General features: G+C 45.7%; 1 protein-coding gene and 1 long non-coding RNA gene across 2 annotated transcripts; one reads left to right on the top strand and one right to left on the bottom strand.

Moving 5' to 3' along the window:
* Positions 1 to 11,985, top strand: LOC118212383 (phospholipase DDHD2-like). Its single transcript, XM_035390201.1, has 17 exons — positions 1 to 260; positions 764 to 954; positions 1,708 to 1,797; positions 2,107 to 2,206; positions 2,682 to 2,771; positions 3,134 to 3,275; positions 3,591 to 3,799; positions 4,147 to 4,220; positions 5,694 to 5,816; positions 6,318 to 6,413; positions 6,695 to 6,850; positions 7,305 to 7,460; positions 8,152 to 8,257; positions 8,610 to 8,756; positions 9,457 to 9,564; positions 10,603 to 10,738; positions 11,790 to 11,985. The coding sequence occupies exons 1-17, from the start codon at positions 128 to 130 to the stop codon at positions 11,875 to 11,877; spliced, it is 2,145 nt and encodes a 714-aa protein (XP_035246092.1). The 5' UTR covers positions 1 to 127; the 3' UTR covers positions 11,878 to 11,985.
* LOC118212384 lies at positions 9,165 to 17,555 on the bottom strand. The gene is made up of 3 exons (XR_004762209.1): positions 17,411 to 17,555; positions 13,124 to 13,277; positions 9,165 to 9,515 (listed from the first exon to the last, which is right to left on the bottom strand). It is a non-coding gene; the product is annotated as an uncharacterized LOC118212384 (long non-coding RNA).
* Positions 17,556 to 27,865: the final 10,310 nt, after the last annotated feature.

Here is a 27,865-nt window from a genome sequence, read left to right as displayed (position 1 = left end):
CGGCTCTCCGGGGTCAATGGTGACCACCCTGTAGTTGTGCATCATATCTGAATTTGGGCTGGCAGTGTTGTACCCCTCTGTGATTGCAGGCTTTCAGTGGGTGAGGCCTTGTCATCTCTGTCTGGTTATGGCCCTGACGTCACCCCTCTACCAGTCAGTGGGGCCCCATTGGTTCTACCGCCAGCAGGATGGGACCAAGGACATCTGGCTCCCCTTCAGCTGTGAAGACTCCCAGAGGCTAGAGGAAGCCCACCTGGCCAGTAAGAGCTTGCTTGGGAACCTTAGAGGTGTCACACTCCATTCCAGGAGGCCAGTGGGCTCCGCTGGTGTTCTCTGTGCTTCAGCACTAGTGATTCAGTTAAGTCACTGTTTGGCTAAAGAGTCCACGTGCCTTCATTCCAAGGCCTAAATTAACCGCTCATTGAACGAAACCACAAAACCCAGCGGATACTGCCGCCTTCCAAGCCTGGAGTGTGACTGGCTGGTTTGATGTGACACCCCTGTTCTAATTGTAACACCCCTGTGCTAACAATTTGTGACTGGCAGGTTTGATGTAAGATTGAAAAGACAAGAGGGGCAAGGAGTTGTGGTTAAAACCCAAGTTCTGTTGTCCAGTAAGGTGCTTGCTCAGGTGAAGGGCGTGGGTTGGAATTGAAATCCAGGTGAAGAGACATGTAAATTGGCTGCTGAGCAGTTGAAAGTACGGGAGGGGGTGGGGTGGGACTTAAACCCAGATACTGACGCGTGATTGGCTCCTTCGCAGGCGAGCAGGGCGGGGAGGCGACGGTGGCCACCGAGGGGGCGCGGTTTGACGTGAGGCTCCCGGAGAGGACGCGGTGCGCGGCGTATTGGGCGCAGGCGCCCGCGGAGGTGCGCCGATGCACCTGGTTCTACAAGGGGGACAAGGACAGCCATTACACCCCCTACCCCGAAGACATCAGTCACAGCCTGGAGGTGTGTGTGTGTCTCAAATTCACATGTGCTTTGATAGCATGACACTTAAGCAATACAATACAAAGATGACAGTAATAACAACCCCCCCCCCAAACAAGGAGAGAAAAAACCATGGTTAACATCTCACTCCCTCTGTATTTTGCTCTCTCTCTCTCTCTCTCTCTCTCTCTCTCTCTCTCTCTCTCTCTCTCTCTCTCTCTCTCTCTCTCACTCACTCACTCACTCACTCACTCACTCACTCACTCACTCACTCACTCACTCAGTCACTCACTCACTCACTCACTCACTCACTCACTCACTCCTCACTCACTCACTCACTCACTCACTCACTCTTCCCCTCCCTTCCTGGGCTAGCCGTCATATGCTCCTCAGCCCAGGCCCCAACCCCTTTCCTGTGTCCTCACTGTCAGGTCCAGCTTTGCAATTTCCACTTCAAATGAACGGTTACTGCAGCAGCTCCCAGCGTGGTTGCTGCATCTCCTTGCTGTCACCCTGTTAGCTCGTAACACGGAAACGATTGTTATAATGAGGGAGTAATGTTTACACAACATTACATTACCTTCATTTAGCAGACACTCTTATTGATAGTAACGTACAACAGGAGAGGACATAAACGCATACACCTGACTTGCAATATGTGAGCAAAATACTGTGCCAGTCTTTTTTCCCCCCCACATTTCCTGTTAGTTGTGTAGCAGGTGCCAGAGGCAGTCTGGGCCTCATGGCTGTGTTGTCGTGCTCCTCTTTGCACAGGAGGCCTACAGGATCGCGGTCACTCGGAACAAATGGAAGGAGAAGCTGGAGTTTCCCTCAGGAGACACCGTCACGCTGCACAGCTCGAAGGTGGGGGGGGGGGGGGGGGGCTCTGCTGCTATTCCATGTCCTTCTCTACCATTCAGGGGCCTGAACGTGCCCTCTTCTCTTCTGTTCTTTTTCCTTTACATGCTCCCGTGTTCACAGTGTTCGACTCAGGGTACGCTGCACTTCCCTGTCTGTGTTGGTTTCAGAACCCATAAGTTAAATCGTGGGCTAATGCAGTACCCTGATTGGCATTATGGGAAACAGAAAATCCATTTTAAATGAGCTTCTGGGAAGCAGACGTACATTGCGGGTGAGTCACTGTGTTGCCTGGCACCTGGCTCTCTCCCCCAGTTAATAACACAGGACCAATGGCCCAACTGTCCCATGGAGAAGACTAAGCCCCGAACCGTCAAGAGGGGTGTGGAGGAGATCATGGTGAACATACCAGAAGGTGAGCCCTTGTTTCAGTTCTACTGCGGGATAGGGGTACAATGAGCCAGCCTGGTTCAGCTCTACAGTGGGAAAGGGGTATAATGAGCCAGCCTGGTTCCATTACATTACATTACATTACAGGCATTTAGCAGACGCTCTTGTCCAGAGCGACTTACACAACTTTTTACATAGCATTTTTACATTGTATCCATTTATACAGCAGGATATATACTGAAGCAATGCAGGTTAAGTACCTTGCTCAAGGGTACAACGGCAGTGTCCTTACCCGGGAATCGAACCTGCGACCTTTCGGTTACAAGTCTAGTTCCTTACCCACTGTGCTACACTCCGTCCAGCTCTACACTGGGAAAGAACTATAATGAGCCAGCCTGGTTCCAGATACTACAATGGGAAAGGTGTTTACATGTACAGAGTGTTTCAATGATGCTGTGGTGTGTGATATTGGGCACACTGTGTGTGCTGTTGGTCACCAGGAGAGCCAGAGACGGTGGACCACCTGGTGTTCATGGTGCACGGCATTGGCTCCACTTGCGACCTGAGCTTTCGCACCCTCGTCCACTGTGGTACGTATACCTGACCCTCGTACACTGTGGTGCGTATACCTGACCCTCGTACACTGTGGTGCGTATACCTGACCCTCGTACACTGTGGTACCTATGCCTGGCCCACAGATTAAGGGTACAGGGCTTGCTATTTCAGGGTGGTATGGTGACGTCATGATGCATGTGAAAATTCTGCCAGTTTTTGTGAAAGGTTCAGAGTTCCAGTGCGTTTCAAAACAATGCAAACTACACTTCCCACAATTCATAAGTACCCTCTGTGCTGCCCAGCACATCCCTTTGCTGAGACACTGCCACACAGGTGAACACGTGAAATAAATATGAAAGAGCCAGTGGCCTGCTTAAAGGCTCTTCTCTGTGTGCAGTGAACGGATTCAGGAGCATCTCCCTGGACCTCATTAACGCCCATTTTAGGGAGGCGCAGGAGGAGCGGCGTGTGGGGCGGGTGGAGTTCCTCCCCGTAAACTGGCACGATGCCCTGCACAGCGACACCACCGGGGTGGACCGGTAAGGGCGGGGCCCGAGGGCTCGAGCTTAATCGCACTTTAATCACACCTGTCCTACATGGAGCTTACGAAAGACTGGTGATGGGAACAAGGTATTCATTTCTCTCCGGGCTTGTGATTGTACCTGCAGAAGCAGTACACGACTGCATGTGTTAATGTTGTCTGGTCAGTGGAATGAGTGCAGTCTGGTGTCACCACTGACTTCACATCTGAGCTGTCAGACCTGCAATTCATGAGAATTTGACTGTATGTAAGTTTACAACAGCCCCCTCCAAACACTGTCTCACCCCCCTCTCCCCTTCCGCCTCCCCAAAAGGGACATCCGGAGGATCACCCTGCCCAGCCTGGCCCGCTTGCGTGACTTTGCCACCGACACGGTGCTGGACCTGTTCTACTACAGCAGCCCCACGTACTGCCAGACCATCGTGGACAGCGTGGTGTCGGAGCTCAACCGCCTGCACGCCCTCTTCCTCTGCCGGAACCCGCGCTTCGCTGGAGCCGTGTCATTGGCCGGACACAGCCTGGGTCCGTCCCCCCCCCACCCCCGCTGTCAGCCCTACCCGGGTCCTGTCCGCCCCCCCGGGTCCTGTCCCCCCCCCCACGCTGTTGGCCCCCCCGGGTCCTGTCCCCCCCCCCCCCCCCGGGTCCTGTCAGCCCCCCCGGGTCCTGTCCCCCCCCCCACACTGTCGGCCTCGCCCGGGTCCTGCAACCCCCCCCCCCCGGGTCCTGTCCGCGATCCTGTGAAGCTCATCAGCGCACGCTGTCACGTCACTTAAATTACCGCGTGCTTCACATCTCTCTCTCTCTCTCTCTCTCTCTCTCTCTCTCTCTCTCTCTCTCTCTCTCTCTCTCTCTCTCTCTGTCCCCCATAGGCTCGCTGATTCTCTTTGACCTCCTGACCAATCAGAAGCCGGTCCCGGGTCTAGAGGATGCTGGGAGCGAGGAGGTAAGCGTGCCCCAGAGTGTACCCCAGAGGATGGGGGGGAGGTCTGTTTGATGGGCCCCCACCCCCTCCCAGACCGTAGACATGCATATTTACCTAGATAGGAAAATAGGCCTTCAGCTTAACCTAAACTTTTGAAGGCCCGGAAGTAAGCCTGACACTGCGCATTGGAGCTCCCATTAAAGTGAGCGGGGAATATCAAACTTTTGAAGGCTAAATAAAATGTCCCTGATGGTATTTTGAAACTCGGTTAACAACTGTTACGTTTCACATGAAAAGCAGATTGCCAAAATATGTATTATGTAAGAAAATATTCACATTTTAATAAGTATTTTGCCAAGACTTCTGGACCCAATCAATCATTGTTTCAGAAACTGCTGCACATAATTAAACTTATGATCGCAAAAAATAGACATATGAGGTTTTCTTTTGTTGTTAAGTCACCTTGGTTTTCTACACTGAATTCAGTCGGGCAGAAAGCGCTTTTTCCCTCAAGCATGCGCAGTAGAGGCAGTTTCCTGTTACTCCCTACACTTCACCGCCTGGCCCCTCCTGCACTCTCCAGTGCTTATGTGCACTCTGTGTCCCGGACGGATGGCGCCCGAGGCGACCGCCCTTGTCAGCTATGACACGAGAACGCTGATCCAGGGAAATGAGCTGGAGCTCGTCTGAGTTTAAGAGATGTGCTGCCATCTTGTGTTGGAACGATGGTTTGCAGGTCCACACAAACCCTAATTGTTGTCTTTGGTGAGACAGGAACAGAATTAACTGGGTTTCTACCTGCCATTCACATGCATGTGAGCTCATATCTCTCCACTCAAGATTATATGATTATATAACCTAATATGATTATTTTGACTTGTTGCTCTTCTCAGCGAGTTAATATAATGTATTAATTGTGGTGTTAATGTGGCTTGAGTGTTATAGCTGTGGACTGATGCTATTATGAATGCATCTCATTAATGCACACACTTCTGAATCTAACATTAGTCAGCGTTTGCCTTCAATGCTCACCATTACATGTAGTGATTTGGCCTCGGCATCTAAGATAAGGTATACTTTTATTGAACCCCGTGGGGTAATTAGTCCTCTGAATTTGACCCATCCTAGTTACTTAGGAGCAGTGGGCAGCCACAGTGCAGCGCCCGGGGACCAACTCCAGTTCTGAGGCCAGAGCCTTGGTCAAGGGCACCTGCAGGAGTGCACCTAACATGCATGTCTTTGAGTGTGGGAGGAAACCGGAGTACCCGGAGTAAGCCCACGCGAACACGGGGGAGAACATGCAAACTCCACACGGAGAGGATCCGGTCGGACCCGGACCCGGATTCGAACCCGGAACCTCCTTCTTGCGAGGCAACAGTGCTAACCACTATGCCACCGTGCCCGCCCTCTCTTAAAGCATTAGTCTTATATTGGTGGCCTGATGGAAAAATGAAGCGCGGTGGAACCGAATGATTGCATTGTCCATGTCTGCAGGGACCGAGTCTCAGTCGTGGGCTCCCGCTGGACTTCAGGTCCCTGGAGGAGGGTCTGGAGGTTATGGGCCTTCAGCAGTACGCAGAAGTGCTTCAGCAGGAGCAGGTGGACCTGGATTCTCTGGTGGGTCTCTCACTTCCTGTCTCCCCAGGCATAATAGCTGTATTATTATTCTCGATTTAACATTTTGGGCTTCTGTGATTATAATGTTCATTCCTTAGAGAGCGAGTGCGTTTAGCCAAAGCTCTGAGAAACCCTCTGTTGCAAAGTTTACGTTTCAATTTAAATGTGGCGTGACAGGAATAAAAAGTGCGGTTGTATTGTTCAGAGAATATGCATGTTGCTGAAAAATGCAATGCGGTATCACACACAGTACGAGAAGATAAGAAGTCAGCATGTCTTATACACTTACATAAGAAATCAGAAGAGAGAATTGTTATTTACATTAAAAGCAAATCTTTGGCCTCTGCTCTCATCTTGGTCTCTCTCAACGGGTCAACGAATGATTTCCTATTCAGTCGTTCTTTTTTCATTGTCCCTGTCTATCATTGGTTGCTTTCTCTCTCTGCCTCCCTTTGTCTCTTGTTTATTAATTTCCCAGGCTGTGCTTCCTCTGTCTTTCAGGGCCTCTGCTCAGAGAATGACCTGAAGGATCTTGGGATACCTCTGGGACCACGGAAGAAGATCCTGAGTTTCATGAAGAGGAGGCGGGACTTGGAGGTCTGACAAAAAAAAGATTTAATAAGCCCCCAACCCCCCCCACCCCACCCCTAAAAAAAAACCTAAAACCTGTGGGCTGAACCCCACGTCTTTTCAGAGGCAGATGTGAGAAGATCAGGCTCTCACTGTGTGCTAAATAATTGCCGTGGGATGTCTTGCGCGTCATTTGCTGTCCATCTGGCACCCTGATGGTGCTGTAATGGGGGGGTGAAAATGAGAGTTCTTCTGTGGTTCAGTGTCATAAATGAAGCTGCTCCGTCTCTCGCCTCTCCCCCCTGCAGGGGATCAGAGCGGGACCCCCACTCCTGACCCCCGGCCTGCAGGCATCCAGAGAGGAAACGGGGCCACAGGGGACCCCTGGACCCCAAGTGCCCTTCCCTGAGATGTCTGCCACCTGCACAGAGGACTGCAAGTACCTGGATATCAGGACTGGGCAGGTAGGAGGCCCAATGATCGTGTGAGTGAGTGTCTGAGCGACTGGGTTTACTCCTCACTGACAGGATTCCCGAGGCCCAGTTCTGTCAAGCGAGACTGCGTTACAGACACATCCTGTGGTTCGGCAGAATGGTTGGGGTTCATTAAACGCCTTCGTTTGTTCCTGTTCCTCTGTGTGTATTCCATGTCACCATTTCACCCACTAGGGGGCGACATAGCTCAGGAGGTCAGACCAATTGCCTGGCAGTCGGAGGGTTGCCGGTTCAAACCCCGCCCTGGGCATGTCGAAGTGTCCTTGAGCAAGACACCTAACCCCTAACTGCTCTGGCGAATGAGAGGCATCAATTGTAAAGCGCTTTGGATAAAAGCGCTATATAAATGCAGTCCATTTACCATTTACCATTTCAGCATCGATGTGTTTAACCCATCGCTGTGTGCCTGTGTGTCCACCCACAGGTGTCAGTCAAGTACCCCCAGCTGTCCTTTCAGCCCCAGGCCCTCTTCGCCCTGGGCTCCCCCATAGGCATGTTCCTCACTGTCCGCGGTATAAAATGCCTGGACCCCAACTACAGCCTCCCCACCTGCAAGGGCTTCTACAACATCTACCACCCGGTAAAGACAAGACCCAGCATGTACATACTCCATACAACATCTACCACCTTGTACTGACAATCCTCAACACATATATACTCCATACAACATCTACGACCCAGTACTGACAAGCCCCAACACATACATACTTCATACAACATCTACCACCCGGTACTGACAAACCTCAACATGTACATACTCCATACAACATCTATCACCTTGTACTAACAAGCCCCAACACATACATACTCCATATAACATCTACCACCTGGTACTGACAAGCCCCAACACACACATACTCCATACAACATCTACCACCTGGTACTGACAAACCTCAACACATACATACTCCATACAACATCTACCACCTGGTAATGACAAACCTCAACACATACATACTCCATACAACATCTACCACCTGGTACTGACAAACCTCAACACATACATACTCCATACAACATCTACCACCGGTACTGACAAACCTCAACACATACATACTCCATACAACATCTACCACCCAGTACAGACATGCCCAACCCCAGGATAGTGTCACCACACACAAAATGAGTTTATGACTTCTGCCAGGACGTGTAGTAAATACGTTGATCCAAAAGGTTTTCTGGGTTGCGCTTCATTACTGTAGATATGTGTTTTTTAAGAGGCTGTTTGCTCTCTGTCCCCCCCCCCCCACACACACACACCACCCCGTCAGTTTGACCCCGTGGCCTACAGGATTGAGCCGATGATCGGCGCTCCGGACGTGGAGACGGAGGCCATACTGATCCCCCATCACAAGGGCAGGAAGCGGATGCACCGGGGTGAGCCCAACTGCCCCTGCTTCTTCAGTGCCCCCGTTTCCCGCTGTAGTGCCCCGGGCTGGCTGTCTGTCGGGGAAGGGGCTGTGTGACGGGGGTGGAAGATGTCTGGGAGAAAGTACGGGGGTGGGGGGTGGGTTGCACTTTACCGTTTCGATGTAGACACCCTTGATTTTGTTTTTTATTATTACAAAAAAACAGGAAACCAGAATTGAGAATAAGACATAACAGTCATCAGTAAGTGGTTCTGTGCAGAATTTTTTACACAGAGTGAACAGGGGAGTGTGACAAGGGGAGAACATAGCAAACCATTCAGAGTGAGCTTCCTGAATAAGCCCAGTCATTGTGTCCTCAGAGCTGAAAGAGGGTCTGACCCGGATGAGCAGCGACCTGATGGGGTCCCTGCGCACCGCCTGGCAGTCCTTCTCGCAGTTACCCATCCCTGCACTGCCCCTGGTGGCCGGAGGAGGGAATGCAGGGGACTCAAATGACAGTGAGCAAGGTAGGAAGCTGAGGTCACATTTTTCATATTGAGGCAATAAAGAAGAAATAAAAGCCAGCAAGCTGCTACAAATACCATGGCACTTCCAATAATAAAAAATTACACAAAAGGAATTTCTTATTCCTAAAATAAACTGTGTAGCATGCTGTATGCTGAGCTCAAACACCAATATTCTATTTCCATGGTAGTTTTTAGTCCCAAAAATGTGCTAACTCAGAGAAACGCCGAAAGTACTCCGTACATAGGAATGTGTGCAAAGGCAAAACGGACAACAGTGATAATTCCCCCGGAGAATTGCACCGTAAACACCGGACATGAGGGGGGTCTGTCTCTGACTAACATTGGCCATTATTTCTGTTTATTGAATTTTTGAAGATACTACAGCTGTGAGGTCATTTCCTCCTCACACAGATTTTGATACATTAGCGTAATTTTCACAGTGCTTTACACAAAGCGCACTGGAAGTGCTTTCCTAAAAAAGGACAGAGAGCAGCAGACAATTAACATACACTGGAATGTATAAATACAGTACGTAAAAAATAGCTAAAAATAGTGGTCACGATAAGGTTAAATATACAATGTTAAAAAGAGACATAAAATATGTAAAATATATTTGAAAAGATAAGACTGGTTTATTCCAACCTTGCCCTTTCTCCTCCCCCTCTTCCTTGTGTGTCATTCCGAATCTTCGGCTGCGCAGCTGGGACCGAGGACGTCCAATGGCTGCCGACTAGTCCGACTAACTTCTGGAAAAGTCCCCTGGAATGGCCAAGAGCAGTGCAACTGAATTACTTCTCGGGCGAACAAGGTAGCCCGTGGCATCGCAACGAAAGCCTTGTGTCATTGCTGTCTAGTGTGGCCCTCTGTCCCCTACACAAGGAACAGGCTTTACAAAAGCCTAATGCTGGCACAAGAGAACACTAACTGGTTAGCAGTAATGGGCCTCTTAATAGTGTAAGTCTATGTAAAAACATACTTTCTTAGGAAATGAGTATAAAGATACTTGCCTAATTTGACAAAGCTATGAGACCTATAAATTTATTGTACTCTTAATTTATTGGATATTTTTGTTCTCATCTTTAGTCTCAGGTTACATGTGTTTATAAAGGACAATGTTTAACGTCCACAATTAAGGAATAAAGCTGAGTGATTTTTAATGAAATTTGTTATTATCAGTTGTTTAAAAACACGTGGGTGGACATTTCTAATGTATTTTAGGTGATGCAGCAGAGATTTACATCAGAAGTTAATTTTGTTAATTGTGCTTTAGGTGAACAAGACAATGTAGGTCATCTACATTACCTTCATTTAACCAACTGCTGTTATCAAGGATTAATAAAAAAATTCTGTTCTACACAGCACACACACATGTATGTATGTGCTGTATGTATTGTAGGTACCTGTCTTAAATATATGTATATATAATGGGCAATGTGCAGTTGTGCTATCTTATTGTGTGTTATTATGTATACTGTCTGTGTACAGCAAGCACCAGATGTGTCTAAAACAAATTTCCTTCGGGACAATACACTCCATCTTATCTTACATCATGTGTTCTTCTTAGACCTGGTAGTGAAAGGGTTGCCTATTAGAATACGTTATGTAAAAAGGGTAGGTATAATAAGCAAAAGCTTCAGCCTACACCTTTTCGGTCAATATTTTTTGTTTTCCTTTTAATTTAATGCCTTACTGTTATTTATTTATTTCTACGTGCATTCTTTTTGGAAAATTGTTAGTAAGGACCGACATAAATTACTACAACTACTATTACTACTACTACTACTACTTAGAGGAAGCGAGGCTTTCTTAAGGCCTGTGATTGGTCCGTCTCCTGTGATGTCACCAGGTGTGAAACCGGAGGAGCAGGGCGTCCAGGCGGGCATGCTGAACGGCGGGCGGCGGGTGGATTACGTGCTGCAGGAAACGCCCATCGAGAGCTTCAACGAGTACCTGTTCGCCCTGCAGAGCCACCTGTGCTACTGGTGAGAGGGACGCGGAGGTCCCGGCCCCGCCCAGGCCCGGCCCGACCCGAGCACGGCCAGGGCGCTGAGGGAGCGACGGGATTGGGCGGCCGTTCCGAGGGAGGGGAGGGGTGGGGTGGGGGGGGGGGGGGCACTCGGCTGGGAGAACCGTTGCTCGCGAGCGGCCTCGCGTAGCGTCGGAATCACGGTCAGGGGCTCGAGGGGTCACGCCCTTGGAGGAGAGCGTGGCGACCTCCTTCCCTACTAGCGGCAGTGTAGCACAGTGGGTAAGGAACTCGGCTTGTAAACGAAAGGTCACAGGTTCGATTCCTGGGTTGGACACTGCCGTTTGTACCCTTGAGCAAGGTACTTAACCTGCATTGCTTCAGTATATATCCAGTATATGTAAAATGCTGTGTAAAGGTTGTGTAAGTCGCTCTGGATAAGAGCATCTGCTAAATGCCTGTAATGTAATGTAATGTAATACTACCGACCGACCAAGTTGTGTAGTGGTGAATTCTCCACATTACGCGGGGAATCGAATAGCACTAGGGTACAGTTGGCCCTCAAATTGGGAGAAAATACGGGGAAAAATCTGAAACAAAAAATGTTTTTTTTTTTAAAAGAAAGATGCAGAGAGATCTCCTTGGTTGGGACCACCTAGAACACCAAATTTCACGCTCCTGCTCCTCATTCCACCATGAGCCTGACCGGGTCACCACTCTTATTTGAGGAGGGGCCTCCCTCAATCAGAGCTGGTGATTCAAGCCATGTCAAGCAACGGCCTGTGTACTGACTAGCATAAGAGCTGCTTGACATCGGTCTCACCAACTGTAACTTCTCTTTTTAGACCCTCTAGAACCAAGAAACGGTGATGACACCAGCTGCACTATTTTCAACAGTTGGTACCTTTCAAAGAGAAGTTACCAACTGTAACTTATCTTCTTAGACCCTCTAGAACCAAGAAACGGCGGTGACACCACCTGCACTATTTTCTTTCTCGGCAGTTGTACTGCACATTTCTGTCTTTGTAAAACTCATGATTGTCATTGTCCTCTTGTGTGTGTTTCAGGGATTCAGAGGACACTGTCCTGCTGGTGTTGAAGGAGATTTATGGAAGGCTAGGGATACAACCTCCGGCAGCCTTGGCAACAGACTGAAAAACTAGACGACGGAATTCGGTCCTCGGTGAAGAGGTACAAGGGACGGACACGGGGAGGAGTTGTGGTGGCCAAAGTCATCCAGGTGGAAGTGGGGTCAGACCTCACCTGGAGCTCTGCAGCACAGGATTCGCTATGGTGACCTGTAGCAGCTGCAGTGGGGGGGGGGGATCTGGAAGACCAAAACCAGGTGCTAAAACTCAGTACTGGAAACCCACGTGGCTGATAAGGACTTTTACTGCCTATTTTATCAGTTTGGTTTTAGATATAGCTTTTTAAATAGATATTTTTGGGTTGTGTTAAAAGTTATGGAAGCGACTCTTTGCACCCAGGTATCCATAGCGACACATGCTATATGCACACTGGTGTAAGTAGGAACTTAAACTATTTACATACTGTAATAACACAAGCTATTTGCACTCGAGTGCTTTGTGACTATTTGTACCCTGGTGTACATTGGCACTTAAACTATTTACAGTCTGGCGTACATAGCACTGTATGCTATTTGGGTGTATTTGGCTATGATAGAGAATGCACACCTTATGGTATGTTTTTAAAACTCATGTAAATAGCGTACACTAATAAACAAGGCAGTTTTGACTTGTTCTCTCCCATGTGTTTTTGAACCAATTGTCTTTTCACTTTGAAGTCTACTAGTGGTGCGTTTAATTTGCACACCGTAGAATAATGTCAGAAGTGGTTCAAGAAAGTGTTGACCAGGGCTGGATATGTAAAGAATAACAAACTGTCATTTCAATTTTTCAAGTATAAATATTTTTACATTTATTAAAAGTGCAGTGTGAAGAGGTCAACAACAACAAACATTCTTGAGTAGATCCAACAGTAATCATTCATAATGTTTGGTGATGCTCGTGTGAGTTTGAAAAATGGAGTGCAGACACGGACACAGACACACACACTCGCACACACGCACACACACACACACGCGCGCGCACGCGCACACGCACACGCACTCGCACACGCACACGCACACGCACACGCACACACACACACACACACACACACACACACAGACACAGACACGCACACACACACACATACAGACACAGACACACACACAGACACAGACACACACACAGACACACACACACACACAGACACAGACACACACACACACATACACACACACACACACACACACACACACACACTCTCACACTCACACTCACACACACTCACACAGACACACACACACACACACACACACACACACACACACACTGACCATTCTTCTGGCTTGAAGGTTGTGTATCTCTCCTTCCGTGTCAGTGGAGGGGGGACGTGCCTCCAGGAATGACTGGCTGGTCCGCTCAGTGGTGTTTACAGCTTCACCCCTACCCTGCTCCCGCGCTGCTCATTGTTGTATTGCTCACAGGTGCCTGAAGGGCAGAGCAGAGGGTCGTTGGTGCAGTTGGGGGCACCTGCGTTCAGGGCTCCCAGAGAGATTAAGATGCCTGTCTCCAGTTTGAGGGAAAGCTCTCTCTCTCCCCACTTTTTGGTTTCTGTTTTGGTGTGTTTTGGCTGTGGTCTTTGGTTTTACACCAGACAACATTGCTTCAGCATACCTTTCATACATCCACTCACCTACACTACTGACAATGCTGACTTTCACACGCCATGTTTGTCTTGTTTTGGGTATAATTAGGTTATTTTAAAATAAATGTGAATTTTAAATGCGTCAGTGTGCATCTCGCTTTTTTTCATGGCCCTTGAGCCAGGTCGTGACAAGCACCCAGAGACCTCTGCAGTGGGGGCAGCTAACCAGCAGCCCGTGGGCTGTACGGTGGCTGCGCTGACCAGCCGATGCCCTGACCTGTTCCCTTAAGAGAGAAACCCTGCTGGCTGCAGCTGATCAACTATTACCTGCCCTTGATGCAGCCAGAGTGAATAACAGGATTCCAGGATTCTTATTTATTTTTAAAAAAATATATAAATAAATTTACTATACATTTCATTGATTTTAAATTCAAATAATTTCCAAGAATATAATCCATTTGTTTTTATGGTACTGTAAATCACACCTTGGTTAGTGAGAGAAATTATTTCTGGCTAAAATAATTTAAACAGGTGTTAACAGTAAACATGGTCAATGTTGTCATCAATCCCAATTTAATGTCTTTTTATTTCTATGCAAATAATTTTGTTGGAGACATTTTTAAAAATTATTTAGGCCCCTGATTCATGGTGTGGGTGAGGACAGTGAAGAGTAGGTAAGCACACAATATCTCTTACAGAAGTTGAAGAAGAACCCCATCATTTTTGCTGTGGGAGATCAAAGTGGAGAGTTGAGAAGGAACAGAAAAGGCCAGGTGCATGTGACGTTCTAACAACCTATGTGGAGGCTGCCATAACCAGACTCCTTCTGATATAGATCCTGACGCTCTCAATTACGTGCTGTTCAGCAAGGGCTGGGCCTGCATTTTGCAGCAGTGCTTTGGCATTCTAAAAGATAAAATGTGAGAGAATTAGAGGTTCTCATAGCCTGCAACTTGTAGCATCTGCAATATATGAAAATATTGCAATATACATTATCTGCACTTTTCAAAAAAGATACTTGCCATCAACAACAACAAAAAAAATTCCACAGCTTGATCCGTCCCCTTGTATTACAACTGGGGTGTTCTCAATGGATCATCCATCAAGAGACTCTCCCACAGCTGTGGCATCATATAAAGTTTTTTTTTTTTAAGTAAGAATGACATAAATGGAGGTTGTCATCGACTTTTTCTGGCTTCGTGTTATAAATAGAACCGAACATAGTCCACTCCAATGTAAAAAGAACTGCAGCTGTTCTCGCTGGACTTGGCGACGAGCCCATGCTGTGGACCTTGCGCAATTTCCACATTTACGGCGAGAAGGAACCAGTGTGCCAGCTTGCGCACTGGCAGTAAACAAAGTGTACTCCTCAAAACACACCTACTCTCTCAAAAGGTATTGTTGAGTATTGTTGCCGAATGTGAAACGATTTTTGCTGTTTTGGAATCTGGCTGCAGGAGTTTGCATGTTCTCCCCGTGTCCGTGTGGGCTCCAGCACCCCCCCTAATTACAAAAATTACGTTTTGTAATCCCATACAGTGTATGGTATTTTTTTTTCAGTCTCAACGAAACACTGTAGGACAGGGGTGGACAATTCTAGTCCTGGAGGGCCGGTGTGTGTATGCAGGTTTTTTGTTTCCACCAATTACCCTTGCTAAATGAGCTAACTGGCTGTACACAATAAACTGGTTGACTTGCAGATTGAATCACAGTAAAATGTTTCATTTCATTCATCGGGACTCAAGAACACTCTTCGGTATTGAAATTTATCACGTGACTACATCTATTGACACTTTGTATTTACAATTTCGTTTAAAATTAGGTTTGATATGTTGCTCAGTATTACCGTGTCGAACGGCATTGCTGACGGTCTCTGGGCAGGTTACTTTCTCTCTGCTATGAATGGATTATCTTCAAAGAAAAATAAACATTAGATGGCAACCTTTCCTGTTACATTGAAAGTGAAGTTTCCCTGTCTCTTTGGTCTTCCTGGTCTGCTCCTACCTGGTGTTATTTTAGGAGTAAAAAAGTCTGGCTCAAATTTTGTTCTGGACTATTCATTCGTGTCTATCACATTCTTTTAGTCTTTGTTGTCGTCTAAAGTCTTCTGTCTTTATCTTTGACCTTCCAGGGCCGGTTGTTCCTTGTGTTTCAGAAATGTCAAGCAATGTCACGCTTTTGTTTAGCTTTGAGTGCAGCAAATGATTAAGGTTGAAATAAAAACCCACAATGAATGATTCGTATTCTTGACCTCCAGAGCTTGCTATCAGTGTTGCTTGTTTTTATTTTTTATTTTTTTATTGCTGTACTCGCTATCTTAATTGCTGTACTCCCTATCGTAAAAAAATCTTATGACGTACTTAATAGATTAGTTTAATTGTAGGCTACTTATTTTAAAGAAAAAACAAGTCTGGTAAACGATTAATTGCAAACATAACTTAATATGTTCAAGTTTTCTATTTCAAAACCATATTTTTGTACGACTTGCCTTTCTATGGCGTTTTTGGAAATATGAGTTATTGTTTATTTGTAATATAATGTAATCAAATATCTCCAAGTTTGACCTTTTCAGTTTGGCCGCTTGGGTTCTCGTGATAGCACATCTGATTTCACAAAGCTGGCAACCTTGTCTCATGTCTCCCGTGCAGTGGGGTTGCTCCATGAACGCGGTTGGGGGTACCAATTGGACATTCCAAATTAGGGTGTGAACTGGACATACACAGCCTCGCGTCGTACGCCAAATTGTTTACTTAAAAAAAAAAAAAAAAACATGTCTATGATTATTGAGTGGCGACATTCGGTCTCGGTTTTGAGCAACAAAAGTTAAAGTGTGTACAACTGGAATTCCTTTTTTATATTAAATACGACGTATTGCCGTAATCATGGTGGCATAGGCCATCTACTGGAAACATCTTCCTGGCTTGTTAAGGAAAGGTCATTGGCTTACCGCATACTTTGGTAGGAGCGACTGACTGTGTGCACGGTGTCTTGTAAGGAGATATCAACAAATATAGCAGCGCTCGACCTTTTTTAACTTCCATAAACTGTGGCAGTGGCACTTCGGATCAGTGCCAAGAAGGCCAGAGGTAACACACGCCCGAAAGTCTAGTGCACAAAAATAGATAGTCACTCTGAAACCTATAGCTGAATGGGTGATACTGATGCTGTTTATTTTCTCTTGACTGGATCGGTCTTTTTGGGTCGGTTTATTCTAAGTAGTTTCAAGGGGGCGGTGCAGCCAGCGCACGCCACTTAACATGAACAGCCTGGAGCGACAGCAAGACGCAAGGAATGTAGAAAGCTAGTTCATCGTAAGGCTGGCCTCGTGTTGTATTTTACGCATAGCTCGTGAATATTTGTGCTAATTTTTCAACGAATTGCGAGTTAAACGCCTCTTAGATTCCACACCTAAGGTAAGCATGTAGATAATTTATTAATACTATTGGTTATCTTGGTGATGACGTTATCTGTGTTACTAGCTTTGCCACTTTGCTGTTGACATCGCCAGTTGTGATAGCCTACGCCAACCTGTTACATGGACATGTAGTTGCACAACATAAATAACGCGGAAGGAAATTCGATGCATATAAAACGATAATGAAAACAGATCATGTTTAATGTGTCATAGTGTGGCATTGAACGAGCAAGGCCGACCCTGTTTTACAGTAAAATACTGCTCACGTGTAGTCAACTCATTTGTTTCTTGATGCACATGGGATACGGTGCTAGTCAAACAAACCACATGTTGTGGTGCCCTACAGATCGTCTTTACATTACATTTCAGGCATTTAGCAGACGCTCTCATCCAGAGGGACTTGCACAACGTTTTTACATAGCATTTACGTTGCATACATTTATACAGCTGCATATATGCTGAAGCAATGCAAATTAAATACCTTGTGCTCTAGAGTACAACAGCGGTGTTCAACCCAGGTATTGAACCTGTGATTTTTAGGTTACAAGACCAGCTCCTTACCCGTTGTACTACACTGCCGCCCGTCATGTTTTTGTTGTGCAGTTAACTCTGCCTGGGCGCAGGGGAGTGAACTGAGGTTTCTCTCTCTGGTATTTTGCTCCAGCACAGCATCCCTGCGACAGTGAAGGCAGAGTGACCTCTGAGTTGGTGTTCCAGCGGATGGAGGAGTCTGGGCTATGGAGGGGCGAGGAGGGCCCCGTCCACCTCTCCCATAGTTCTTGGGTGAAGCGATGGCTGCAGCGCTTCCGGGACTCCAGTTTGGGGAAGCCCGGTGCCGGGCCAGATCCCGCGGGGGAGAGCGAGCGGGCGGATTCCGCGCCCCGCCTCAGGAAGTGCCTCCTGCTGGCCGCCGTCATCCTGCTGGTTCTGATCCTCATGGTGCTGCTGCTCTTCTGGAACTACCAGTACATCATTGTCTGGAAGATGTTGCACGACCAGAAGTACACGTCCTTCCCGGTGTTCGGGGGAATGGAGGAGGAGGGCGAGGACTGAGAAAGAGGGAGGAGCGTGAAGGAGGGAAAGATAGAGCGGGCGGGTGGGTGGGTGGGAGTGTTCTGTTTGAACACACGATGAATGAGCACTTGTCCAGCTTTCTCTTTTAGCTGAAGATCAGAGACAGATAATTAGAGGAGAAATGTTCGGACACTAAAATGGCGGACACCGATGAATGTCGTGAAAACTTTTAGGTTTGAGGGGCTGCTGGGCGGCTTGCCCTGTTAAGGCACTTGTTCCAGGGCGTGGATGGGGCCTCACCAGTGGCGTAGGTTTCATTTGAACATTGGGGGTAACACATAAATTTGGGGGGTCTGGGGGTCCTCCCCCAGGAAATTGTGAGCGTCAGACACTTCATTTTCTGCACTCTGGTGAATTTTTGTGCACCAATTTGTGCCTTTTCTGCATCAATTTATGGTGGAAACGCTTCTTTCATGTTTTTAATGGGGGGGGGGGCAAATGCACGTGTTCTAAATATTGAGGGGGACGTATCCCCTGCGCCCCCGCCCTCCCGAAATATACGCCTATGGGCGTCACAGTCTAGTACTGACCCTCGACCACGCATGCCAGGGTTCTTCTGTGGCTGGCCTGAAGTCACCAGCTCCACGGCGTTCTGCTCTTGGGCCAGTTGTCTGTTAGCCGAGTTCGGCATGGCCATGGTCATGGTCATGGATTTTAAACCATGCACGGCTAGTGCAGAAGCGTTAAAGCTGAAGATCTGACGTCACTGCCACGTGCAGCCTCTGCCTGATTCTATTTGACGGCCATTTTCCGGTATTTTCTGTTTGTCGTGATCTTTATATTGTTTGCAGTGATGTGTGACAGGTCCTGACACCCTGACCCAGAGTTTTAAAAACGTGACACGTTTTTCTAGAACACCAATGATTATAAGCTGAATGTCTTAAATGTGCTGTATTCCTTTTGAGTCAATCCAATGTAAAAAAATAAAAATAAAAAAAAAAGACAAGATGACCACGTTTAATATCCAAAAAAGTGTAACCATTAAGACATTTGTAGTTGCCCTAGTTTTACAGGTTAGAATCTGCTGAGTTGGCTTTGATTTTACGTTGTTATAAAATTGAAGGAAATGTTCAGCGTATTCATTTTTTTTAACTTTAGCTGTGAGGTTTTTTTGAGGGGTGGGTGGATGTGTAAAACATGCATACATATAATGTTTTATTTAGTTACTTTTCACTTTCAAAATTCATTAACCTTAACTTTGTTTTGCAAAATTTGAGCCAAATTCCAAAATCCTTCACAAAGAAATTTCATGGGCTACCAGTGTCACTGTATCTGTGTAAAATAATTTTATATAGTGGTTTGCCACAGGGGGGAGACAAAGCTCACATTATGTATCTCCGTGAATCCCAACCGTGTTCCTGTAGATCTACTAGACTGTGGGTTTTTATTTCAACCTTAATTTGGCACACCTGATTCTACTAATTAGTGACTCAACAAGAACTCTAGCTATTGTTGACCTAAGTGTGCTTTGTTAGGTTTGTTAGAGTGTAAACCTACAGAATTGTAGATCTCCAGGAACAGCATTTGGAATGACTGGTGCACTGTAAGTATGCACGCACCTTCCCGTCAGTGTACTTAGAAGTAAACAAAGTGCAGAGGTGACATAGCAGAGTGCTAAAATGTTGCGTCAACACAACGTGTTTGACAGCAACGTCAATATGACCGGAGCTGCCCCTGTGCTTAAGTGAGTTTTTGATGTAAGACAACACTCCCTCCTTGCCCTTGGCAGCGTGTTCGGTGGCAACGGGAGGTACATTAAAGTCCGTGTCCTTTGCCAACGCGTTTACATGACCTGCCTTCAAATGGAAGAACTGTTTACAAAACAGTCACCTGACCTTTTCCCCTCCCCAGTCAGGGTAGGATTTTTTTTTTATTGGTTAATGCTGCACGAACTACAGAACAGTTCCACTGATCTCTTTTACACCTCAGTGTGCGGGATTAACTGACGTTGCGGACTTCAGAGACGAGTTTGAGTCAATCAAATCACATAAATATAACTCAGATTTCTCATCTTTGTGCACAAACACACACACACACACACAAGCACACACACATAGAGAGGCACGACTCTAGCCTTTTTGTTGCCCTAGGCAAGATTGCAGACTACGGGGGTCGGGAGGGGAGCAGAGGGGTGTGTGGCCATCAACTAGGGACACAACACCTGGGTGTCCCCCCCCTCCCCCACATTTGTTTGGCAACCCCCCAAACGGATGGTGACCACAACTGTTGCCAAATCACAGAATTGCAACTCATGGGTGCACACAGTCTAGCTTTCTATATCTATTTCAGCAATTGTCTCCCCCATGGTGCAGTTAGTTGGGAGGCCCGCCTCCCCCTTCAGCACATCGGGAAAGTAGCCAGAAGACCTCCAGGCTGCGACCTACCAGCCAACCCCAGTGGCAACAAAAGCACACAATCACACATGCACCTAAGCTTTGCCAAACATAATTGAATTTTGTAAGCAAATAGCGGCAGCTACCCAAAGTTATCGAACACTGAGCAGCCGCTTGGTTTGGATCAGGTTAGCCAGAACAGTCACCAAGGCAAAGTAATTTTTCTCTGTCTGCGTGTGGGTGTGAATGTGTGCTTTAGCTAGTTTGCATGTCAGCCAGCCCTAGTTGTAGTGGCAGTAACATTTTTTTTATTTTTTATATCGACACAGTAGTCCTTTGTACTAGTCTTTGTACCAGCTGTGAAGAACCTCTCTTAGCCAAAATTAATTTGATGTGTGTCTAAAGCGGCCTGCATGAAACATTTATGAAAAGCTTGCTGTGGAAATTTCAATGCAGTTTAAATTGACCTTTTATCAGTTCATCATTTATATTTATTGCAGGTCAAGCGAGTCCGAGCTGTCATGGTAACTGTGTTGTCAGATGTCTTGAACTTAATATTCCCAATATATTAAGCCCCTTTCTTCAAATGTCATTATACAGACTGCAAAGCTTCTTATCCATGCCTCCTTTTAAAATCTGTTTATCTTCGGCTTATTTTTACTAAAAAAATCTCAGCTGAGATGTTTTTAAAAGCATCTACATTTGGGGTTCAGTTCCCCCCAGTTTGGATAACCCTGCTCATCCAGGGGCTTCATTTTCTTAGCCTCGGGCTGGTGAAATTAATTCGGGACCAGTGGGACTCACAGATGCTGTAAAAATAACCCAAGGGCTCGACTGATCCTGCCCTGACCTGGGTTAGCTCGGGGCGGCTAGGGAAACGTAAATGGCGAATGACTGCAAAACGCCTCTCTCAGTCTGAGCGCTTATGATGACACATGGTTTGAACTAGCCTGGGCCTGACCTAGGATGACGGACTCCAGGGAGCAAAATCGGAAGGGCTTTAGTCTGGACTAAAGTCTCATCCAAAAATCTTGCTCGTAACTGTGCGCAGCTGTCCTTTATGTGAATGGGCATGTGGGAGATGATTTATGCTCTTTCTTGGAATCCTGTGTCTACGTGCACATTTTGCAAAACATGAATGAGTACTCTTCTGTGTGTGTGTGTGTGTGTTTGTGCGTCTGTGCAGAGCTGTGATTTATGTGTGTGTGCACGTGTGCATGTCTGCGTGCACGCATGTCTGTATGTTTGTTTTTTGTCATGCTGTGATCTCTCTCTGCTACTGGATGCAGAGAGAGATCACTGACAGAAACGACGCTGTTCATGAGTGGAGATCTGTAACTATCAGAGACCCCCCCTCCCCCCCCCCCCTAAAAAATGTGAGAACTGCAGCAGGATTAGGATTGAAAGAAATGCATAAAAAGGAAGGATGAGAGACAAGAGATAAGTAAAAGAAATGAGGGGGAGCGAGGTTTCACAGAGCCGCTTCCTGGCAGTTTATTAAGAAAAAGATGATTGTGTGAATATGAGGGATTAAAATGACGAAGATTGGCAACAGTGGAACGATTAAGACATTACGGTTGCTATTACATTACTCTTCCAGTCAAAAAACCGGCTTTCGCGAGCTGCAGCTCTGTTTGTACAAAGGCAGGCTTGGGCCCTATCAGTTCACAGACATCACTTGGCTTCAAAGCATGTTTTAAGTGTCTTCAATCAGAATTTGCGGAATGCCCCTCCCACACCCATGTAGTTGCAGTTCGCATAAATTATTATTGCAATTTTTTACAACGTATTAGTAAGGCTGTGTAAGCTCGTGGTGAATAACCTTGCAAAAAATAATGATTAACCTTGTAGCTATGCATTTACATTTCTCCATCTCCAAGCCACAGATTTCCAGCTGTCGTAAATAAGTCCCAGTTTACTCCCACATGAAAAGCATTTAAATACACGTTTGAACCTCATAAAAAATGCATGCTGCATGTTGAGATTGTCAGTAAGCAAAATGTTTTGATTATTTAAGAAACATTTACACTACAAAAAAGGTCATGGCACAGTTACACTGTATATTGGTTAATTCTGTCAACAAAGTGGTCTGTGGTCACACTTTGGTGCACTACCACCTGTTGTAAAATTCTTTTTAAAAAAAATATAGAATAGACACATTCACATTTTAACCTTAATTCAGAATGCACAAAGGAGGATGATCCCATGATCCCATCTCTCCTCTCCCTGGGACGTCCTTCGTCGATTTGGGAGGAGCACACACCTGCGCCCATTCTCCGATAATTGTGCAGCCAGGTGCAGCCAGCGGGGCGTTATTCTTATGATCCTTTTGATCGCTGCCGCTTTGATCACGCAGACGCATCAATAGAAACCGCCCGCGTTTGTCTCTCCATTGAATTCAGTTTGGCCACCGGGAACATTGACCCATTCTTCAAATTGATCCTCTCCTTAAAGAATTCAACTCTTGTGGTGTGTTTTAGAAGGGGTCGTTGCATTATTAAAGACAAAGTGGTCCGCAGCATCCCTCCATCAAACCAACCTAGCTGCCACATAGAGGTTTTTGTTCGCCTCTGTGGTCACTGCACTAGCTGCTTTAATTCCAGTGACACAAACGTTTTTCATCATCCGCATGCTGGTAAGAAGTGCGCAGTAAAAGAATGAATTAACTACAGCGCTACCTACAGTATGTTACATGAGGAGATGTACTGTATCTATTCTGATATGTCTACTGGCCAAACTAAAAGAGCCCTCAAATTGAGGATAGCATGTTTTATAGCATCGCCTCGCAATAGTTTTTACGTGCCAAAGGCTTCAGAGATCAACAAATCACATGGATGATAGATGAAAGGAGCTAGCCTTTCTGTTGCAAAAGATGAGCTTGCATCAAAAAAATTAAAACTTTCCTTCAACTGGCTTGTCGATAAAGAAGTCCCTAGAAACACGAGGGCAGGCTCTTCTTGTAGCTACAGGGCTTGGTTTCCCAGTGCAATTATAAGAAAGTTGGTTTGTACACACAATGAGAGTAATTAAATGTATTGAAGTTATAAAGTAATACATATGAGCATTGATTTTTTGTCACTGGCGACATGGTCAACCCCAGGGGTTTAAACGTATTTAGTTTTCTGAGCTCTTACTGCTCCTGCTCTCCTTATTTCTGGTTGGTCCCTGGCCGCAAAGGTTTCTGGGTAAGGATCCTTCCTTTGGACCTTCCTTCCTTTCTTTTGTGCCTGTGATTCTTGCATTACTTCAGGGGTGGATTATCTTCTCATTTATGTGTTTATGTGTTTTTGCCGTTACAATAAATAGGCTTCCTCTGTTGCTAAAGTGAATTTATTTATTTTATTATTTGTGAAGTTCAAAAACTTTTTGAACAAATTGTATTGGGATGGAAGTACAGTATCCCAATCCATCCCGATAGCTGAATGCTTGTGTGGAGAGGAAGAATGTGTGCAAAGGATCAGCGTGAGTTGAGGGAGAAAGGTGGAAAAGAAAAATAAATGCTTTTTGGTACTTTAATGCTTTTCACTCGAGTTCAGATGGCTCTTGTATCTTCTGTACAGTGTCATTGGCAAAGGGTCCAGCTGTAGCACACCTGAATGCCTGCTTATGGTAAGTGTATGTGTGCATGGGTGTGCATGTCTGTCTCACTTTGTAATTACAGTGTGGAGCTGTGTTAGTTGTACAATGCAGCTACTACACTACTACAATCAGTAGAGTCAAACGTAAAACCAGAAGGCTAGCTTTGACTGAAATACAGCAGGAGAAGCCAATGAAAGGAAGTTCCCTGAGCCTTTGTTTGAAATGGCATCTTCGGTTTTCCCATCAGTCACAGGTACCATTTTGCATTTTTTTTTTTATGCTACGCAACGTGAAATTCCCAGTCATGGTCTCACTCGCTGAAACATCCGTAATCAGAGTCTCTCAGCCAGCCGCTGCCTCATCCCACCTGTCGTCCTGGTCAACTGAATCCCTTCCCGTCCCATCCCTGGGCGATGCCAGTTCCCAATTCCGCATCGCCCTGTGGGCCTGCTGGCCACAGCTGGCAATGGCACATTCCTGACATGACACCGGACCACAGGGCCCATCCGTGCAACAGAACAGCGCCTTAACGGGGTGCACCGCTTGGCAGCTCCAGTATATATTAACCACAAGCCTATCTCAAAGCTGTGCATTAGCTTAAATCAGAATTCCACAGCAATGACAGCATTCACCTAATACACACTGTGTGTCTGCGAGAATTCCAGCGTTTGAATTAGTGGGTGTTTGGGAAACAACAGTGCAGTTCTCCCCCACAATGACCCCACCACCCATTAAAAACAAGCCCTCCAAGCTCCTCCTGCAGGACTTGGCAGTACAATATAGCACTGTTTCGAAAATCCTTGAACAAGCCAAACTGTTATGGTAAAAATGTAGCTGGGGAAATGACAACATCTGGAATCTCCAGTCCTCAATCACTGTCTTTTTAAAAGGCTTTATTGAATTACTGCTACACATCTTAAACACTAGACATGATAAGCTGTAAATGTAAGCAGAGTTATTAACAATACAACTCATTCATTTTTTAAAAACCCAAACATGGCTTTGTAGTGTGTATTGAGACATGATCTTGTTCCAGTTGTAAGCTGTCGAGTGTCATAAATACACAATATACATTGTTTGGTTTAATAACCCATATTATTTCAGGGTCTTTTTCCTTGATTTTTGGTTCAGACGGGAGAATCTATGTGTTTGTTTGTGTACATTTTACTCTGCAATAGTACAGTTGTTTCCTCTTGAACAAATATAAACTCTGTCACAGTCAAATTAACACTGAAACACTGGATTTTAGTGTGTATCACTAAGGTTGATAAGGTTGATAACGAAAATTCATCACAGTGAGTACCTCTAACAAACCTTTTCTGGCCACCTCTGACAAAATTTTACAGAGACGGAATTTTCAGGTTGTCAGAGTGGTTTTAGGGAGTTCACGAAAAGGTTTTGTAGGGTTCTGTCCTGGGGCATAAGCATTAATTTTGCATATACATCCCTCGTCAAGAATTTTATTGGTTATATTTGTACAATAGCTACTAATATTTTCATAATCATGAGATTGTGGTTACTCTCAGGTCTTGCGGCTGAGCTCATATAACACTTGTATTGACTGGCCTTTATTATTCATGACAAGTAACAGGTGCCTGTAGCTATGCAGACTAGACGGATTATGCTAATCACACTGGCTGTATGAAAATGTATTCTAGGAGCGCAGCCAGTCTCTGGCCGTCCCATTAACATAGGTTCCGTTATTGTGTTGTACCCCTCCTGCTCACACCTTTCCCAAAGACTCAAAGTTCCAACTTGTATTCTTCATCAACAGAAGCCGCATTGCACTATATATTTTTTGTTTTTTTTAAAAAGCACAATATTAATGAAAATGGTCCTGGGCATACTGTAGACAAGCATCACCCCACACCACAGCTGTGGGGAAAAACAATGGACTACGAACTGTCAACTCTTTTCATAAAGAAGGGCATGGCTACATGTGGATTTAAGTTGCTTATACTCAAACAGGTACTCACACAGGATATGTCTAATACCATATTTTTGGAACTAATACTAGTCACAATGACGCATGGTACATAAAGCTAATCATCTGACAGGTTCTCAAACATCAAACAGTAGGCTATTTGCTCTAGGCACCTGGAAACACAGGTAAGGACGGAGGCCCCGCCCTTGAGCTGGCAGACGGGACGAGAGCTTATGTGGGCCAGAGTGCATCCTGGTCCCAAACTTTGCACAAGGCCTGGCCTCCCTCCTGCACACAGCGTACCAAGCGTGCCATTTTTCTTTCTCAAGCGCCTTATGCCCCAATGGGAAATTAACATGGAATGTACAGAAAAAGAAAATAAAGTAAAAAAAATACAACATCAAAATTCTCCCACAGCAAAATGAAGATTTTGAAGACATCGCAACACTATCACAACAGTACGGGCAACGGTGATGTGGAAAAATTATGTAAACCCTCCTTCAATTCTATGGCTATACATATTAGGACATAATTAACCCTAATCCAGTACTCACCAAATCCTAACAGTCGATAAATCTGACCTAATGTAACTCAGAACCCACACAAATTTTATGTTGTCATTATTTATTTTAAAAAAGAGGTCTAGGGGAACCAGGGAACTTGTAGATGAGTGGAGCAGGAAGGGAAGGATGGAAATTTGGGGACAGAAGGAAGAGGTGTGACATTGGGGGTGTGAAGAGAAGAATCCTTCAGTCTTTTTGGGGTCCTTGATTACCTTTGGGGCAGGAGCCCACGTGTCTTAGGTGTCATTCACAATCACATACGCTCACACAAGCAAGGTTTCCTACAACTAATGATGCTAATGACTTGGCACATAGAAAACAGGACATTTCTGAAGCATGCCAGTAAATTTACAACCGAATGGCTGGAGAAGTAAATAAATCTTTGTTTTTGAATGGCCAAATCAAAGTCCAGACCTCAACCCCACCGAGATGTTGTATCGGGACCTTGAGGGACCTGTGAATATATGAATGCACTCAAACATCAATGCGCTGATGATTGTTGTTGTTGTTGTTGTTGTTCTTCTTCTTCTTCTTCTTCTTCTTCTTCTACAACAACAACATCACATGATGACAGTAGAAAGCGACAAAAGAAACCTATCGCAGCTGTGTTGGTGATTTACAAATCTAGCTCTCTTCTTTGTGAACTAACTGTCAGCCGCTCTGGATAACAGCGTCTGCTAAATGCCTAAAATGTACACGTAAAATAAATCTATTCCATGTTTTCAAGGTTCCCAAAACGGAGCGTGACCAGTGTGCTACAAAATGGAAGTTTCCTCTCCGCATAGCTTTTCTGCTTCGTTCCCCCATTTGTATTCCCTCACGGTGTATCCTTCTTCAGCGGCCTTGTGAGAGAACCCCGCATGGCTGGAAAGCTTTTGTAGAAAAACCCCCGGACCAGTTACGTAACACTAAATAGTCTTTTCATTGATTCTTGAGGCTGCTTTCAGACTGTTAGTGGCACTAACGCAGTGCTTAGAGGTAGGTGCAAACACGTTCCGTTTCTAACTTGGGACTTAAACTACTTGTATTCAGTTGTCAGCTGCCTATTTTCACTGTGTATTTCATAAACATTGTTTTACATACCAGAGGTCTGTGTGACATTCCCATATCGTCTCAGTTTCTCATTCCCATTCTACATCCCCACTGCATTCAACCCACAGACTGGAAAACTGGCAACTGCAGATGTACACTGGTTCCTCCCTGTGCATTAATTAGATCAATTGTCCACTTTAAAAATAAATAAAATAAAATAAAAACATTTTAAACCATTCAATTAATCCTTGCTGAATTAAGCAACTTGAGTTAGTTTATCATACAAAACATGGAATAACACACATACAATGCAGTTCTTCATATGTTAGTGTGGAACACAAAGGGCCAACTGAGTAATTATTGTAAATACTATTGTAAATATTTAAACTCATCATGCTCCGACTGCGATTTAAGTAATAAAACAAATGCAACAGACTAATGTATTGTTTGAGAAACACAAGGAATCAAATGCGTGGGCGACAGGTCATTTATGGCGCAATGTAAATGAAGC

Source organism: Anguilla anguilla, chromosome 14 (assembly GCF_013347855.1).
Source record: "Anguilla anguilla isolate fAngAng1 chromosome 14, fAngAng1.pri, whole genome shotgun sequence".
NCBI lineage: Eukaryota > Metazoa > Chordata > Actinopteri > Anguilliformes > Anguillidae > Anguilla > Anguilla anguilla.
The sequence above is the reverse complement of the archived record's forward strand: the minus strand, read 5'-3'. Positions and strand labels throughout refer to the sequence as shown.